This window comes from Myotis brandtii, unplaced genomic scaffold, assembly GCF_000412655.1.
Source record: "Myotis brandtii unplaced genomic scaffold, ASM41265v1 scaffold247, whole genome shotgun sequence".
NCBI classification, from domain to species: domain Eukaryota; kingdom Metazoa; phylum Chordata; class Mammalia; order Chiroptera; family Vespertilionidae; genus Myotis; species Myotis brandtii.
In genome coordinates, this window is record NW_005359352.1 from 836,089 (window position 1) to 840,363 (window position 4,275).

The window sequence follows — 4,275 nt, forward strand, 5'->3', positions numbered from 1 at the left end:
AGTGCTGCCCCCCAGGCGCCCACAGCAGGCCCGGTCCTCGGCTGTGATGTGAACTTCCGCTCAGCACCCTTTCTTTCTATCACCCCGAACGCAAGCGCCTGCGCTCACATGGAGGCTACTCCCAGCAGGAAAGGCAGAACTGACCAGGCTGCTTTGGAGATTTGCAATCTGATGTTCAGGACACGCAATGCCATTTCAAGTCAGTCACCTCTGCCCGTCTCAGTGCATCGAGTCCCACGGTGCTGACTGGCCTGAACTAGAACCGCTGGCACCCCCCCTCCCCTCTGCAGCTAATCCCGGCCCTCAGAGACACGCTGGACCAGAATGGGTTCTGGTTCCACCAAGATGCTCCCCAGCTCTGAATGACAGTAGCACAGAGACCACCAGGAAATACAACATTCCTCTAGAAATCCCGTCATCCATGGAGAAGTGCCTGTGTGTAAGTGTGCTGATATACTGAGAACACGAGGTAAATGGTTTCAGGGTGTTAGTTAACATGTTTCATCCTGACAGGTATGTCTGTGGCTGAATTTCACGCGTGACAGTGGCTGTAAGGCAACCCAGTATCTTGGGTCCCTTCCGTGCACATGCCTGAGAGCTGGTATTGGGGTGCAGGTTGGCCTGTGGCTTGAACTAGACTCACCTCATCTCTGCTAATAAGTTCGTTGGAGAAGGTGAGGCCAGGCATCAGGCCTCGCTTCTTGAGCCAGAAGATCGACGCGAAAGAGCCCGAGAAGAAGATTCCCTCCACTGCGGCGAACGCCACCACGCGTTCTCCTGTGTGAGCGTGAACACCAAACGTTCCCCGTGAGCGCGTGTTCCTGTGCGCAGGAAGGGCCAAAGGCGAGGGCCGAGGGCCGCGGTCCCCTTACCGTAGGTGGCCTCCTTGTCCCCGATCCAGCGCAAGGCCCAGTCTGCCTTCTTCTTGACGCAAGGCATCGTCTCGATGGCGTTGAACAGGAACTCCCTGGAGGCACACAGAGGTCAGCGGTCCCAGCCGAGACCTGGCCACATGCTTCCAGGCCCGAGCACCAGGACCCGAGGCCAAACTGGGGCTCAAACGGACGCTTTTACGGATTGGCTTTTCCCTTCACTGTGCTTTTTAAAACCCATATTAATGTGACTTGGTTTATGCTCATATAAATGTAGGTATTGATTTCTTTGTATGGATCCCCCAAGATCTACTCACACTAAAACTCTTAGTCCATTGACCAAGGGCATTTACTGGCTCAAGTCCTACTTGGAACGTGAACCCTCCTGTCCAGGGGTCCAGGCTGCACACACCACCCACAGCCCATCAGTCACATAGGCCCATTGGTCATTTGGGCGTCTGTTGTCAGAAACAGACCACGTTCACGTGACTTTGATCACAGCGTATTGTTACAACAGTTCTACTCATTAGCTACTGTTGTCACTCTCTCCCTGTGCCTAATTTATAGGTTGTATTTTATCATAGGCGTGCAATATAGAGGAAAAACAGTATGTATAGGGTTCAGTACTGTCCAGTTTCTTGGAACGTGTCCCTGTGGATGGGAGTTAGGGGGCTGAGGGTGGGCTACTGTATCATGTAATTCCTCACTTGTACTTCTAGGTCTTATTTTCTGTATCTGACTAGAGGCCCAGTGCATGAATTCGTGCACAGGTGGGATCCCTTGGCCTGGCCGGCGATTGGGGTCGATTGGGGTCGATCGGGGCCGTCTTGTCCAGTCCCCATGGGGGCTGGCCGGCTGGGGAGGGACCAGGGGAGGGCTCTCAGGTGTGTCTGGCCCTCTGGCCCAGTCCCAGTCAGCTGGACCCCAGCAGCAACCTAACCTGCCAGAGTGTCTGCCCCCTGGTGGTCAGTGCACGTCATAGCAACTGGTGGAGCACTTAGCATATTACGTTTTTATGGTATAGGATTACTAGCTCTTGTTAATCCTCACCCGAGGATATTTTTTTCCATTGATTTTTAGAGTGGAAGGGAGGGGGAGAGACAGAGAGACACACTGATGTGAGAGACACAATCGATTGGCTGCCTCCCCCCAGGGGATCAAACCCGAAACCAAGGTATGTGCCCTTGGCCAGAATCAAACCCTTGATGGTAGTGGGGCAGATTACTCGTTAAGACAAGCTGCTTTCTACTTTGTACCCGCCCCCCCCCGCCCTCTCCACCCTGCCCCGCCTCACATTGTAGGTAAGATTTAGGTTTTACTTCATCACACGGAGCCTAAAAGCATTCGATTAGATGACTATGGCATCCTCCCACCCTAAACGTGGAGCAGCCTCCTAGCTTTGCTCTTAAGTGATTGGCTAATCAAGTGAATGCAGGCTTTCTCCTCCAAGCAGACGCCCTCCAGGAACCTCTGTGACTTAGGTGAGTCATTTTTCTGCCCCCACGGGAACGAATGCAGAACTTGAAATAAACGGCGTGTGAACCCTCACCATGCTGGCTGCCACCGGAAGCTCACCTTTCCTTGGGGTCCTTGATGTAGGTGTCAATGAGGAGGCTGTACATCTCCGAGTGGATGTTCTCCATGGCGATCTGGAAGCCGTAGAAACAGCGGGCCTCCGTGATCTGAACTTCTTGGCTAAACCGCTCCACCTAGTGGCGGACACAGGAAATGCAGCGTGAAGAACTACCGGCCAGTTTGGTCGGACAATGGACACGGACAATGGACACGGGACTGCACCAGCTGCCTTTCCTGTGCCATTTTAAGGTCTGTTTCTCTAGGTCAGTGATGGCGAACCTGTGACATGCGAACTCATTTTTTTGGTTGATTTTGCTTTATTAAATGGCATTTAAATATATAAAATAAATATCAAAAATATAAGTCTTTGTTTTCCTGTGGTTGCAAAGATCAAAAAATTTCTATATGTGACACGGCACCAGAGTTAAGTTAGGGTTTTTCAAAATGCTGACACGCCGAGCTCAAAAGGTTCGCCATCACTGCTCTATGTAGTTCTTCGCTGTCCTGTGACAAAGCTGGGCATGTCATGCCACCTGTCTGGCCAGCAGACAGAGGACCCCTGTTTGTCTGTAAACACCTGGCGAGAACCTGTTACGACCTGACATTGTCTGAGCTTCTCCCGCCAGAAGTGGCTGCAAAGTGTGTGATGAGTCAGGAGACGCTGCGTAAACCTAGCTGACAGACAGCTAGCCATTCGGAATGGGGAGACTTAGGAGACAGGGAAAGAGAATGTATTCTCCCTCGTCTCGGAGGGGGTGCAAGCAGACTTTGGGGGGCGGGCCACTCACCAGGTTCTCATTGACGATGCCATCGCTCGCCGCAAAGAAGGCCAGGACGTGCGAAATGAAGTACCTCTCGTCCGACTTCAGGGCTTCCCAGTGCTGCAGGTCCTTAGAGAGGTCCACCTGGTGCCGGAGGTCACAGGGGGTCAAGCACGCAGGGCCTCCCGCGCCCCAACAATTCTCCACCTTCCTGCCGCCCTCGGGCCATAGACCCCCTGGGTGGGGGTCCCTTGCCACTTAGAACATGGACCCGCCTGGGCCTGGGTGGGCAGCCATCCCCAAGGGCAGTGAGGGCAAACCTATGACATACGTGTCAGAGGTGACACACGAACTCATTTTTTTGGTTTTTCTTTGTTAAATGGCATTTACATATATAAAATAAATATCAAAAATATAAATCTTTGTTTTACTATGCTTGCGAATATAAAAAAATTTCTATATGTGACACGGCACCAGAGTTAAGTTAGGGTTTTTCAAAATGCTGACACGCCGAGCTCAAAAGGTTCGCCGTCACTGCCCAAGGGGAAGAGCCAAGTACGTCCCCCACAGGCTGCCGCCGCCAATGCCGGGTCTTTGTCTAGAGTTGGGGGCGCCCCAGGGCTCTGGGCCCCATTACCTCCTCGGCGGTCCAAAAGGAGGCCTCGGCCTTCTTGTACATCTGCCAGATGTCGTGGTACTCGATGGGGAAGACCACGAAGCGGCGGGGGTTTTCTCGCAGCAGCGGCTCCTCCTGCGCGCCCGGGGCGGGGACCTGCGTTTTCTGTCGGGGGCGATGGGAAGGATGATGATGGCCCAGGATGCGGCGAACCACATGAAATTGCCGTCTTCCCCGCCCGGGGCCGGTCCAAACCCGGCAACTTCATGTGGTTCGCTCGCTGTGTCGGGGTCAGGGGTCCCCACAGGTCCCCTCCCTGAGCCCCGCAGGAACCGGAGCGAGGACGGTTGCTCACTTAGGCGGGAAAGGAAGCGCGGGAACAAGCAGGAAGAGTGGGCGGCCTTAACGCCAAGAGCCCAGGCGCCGCCTACCGCCCACCCGCGCACCCAGG

General features: G+C 54.0%; 1 protein-coding gene across 1 annotated transcript in view; it reads right to left on the reverse strand.

Moving 5' to 3' along the window:
• Window positions 1-4,275, reverse strand: part of RRM2 (ribonucleotide reductase M2) — an 18,061-nt gene that overhangs the window by 1,103 nt on the left and 12,683 nt on the right. The window contains exons 3-7 of the mRNA XM_014540532.1: window positions 3,846-3,989; window positions 3,236-3,352; window positions 2,448-2,581; window positions 873-967; window positions 539-777 (exon numbers count right to left, since the gene is read on the reverse strand). Coding sequence (XP_014396018.1) covers window positions 539-777; window positions 873-967; window positions 2,448-2,581; window positions 3,236-3,352; window positions 3,846-3,989 — 729 coding nt within the window. The remainder of the gene's footprint in view (window positions 1-538; window positions 778-872; window positions 968-2,447; window positions 2,582-3,235; window positions 3,353-3,845; window positions 3,990-4,275) is intronic.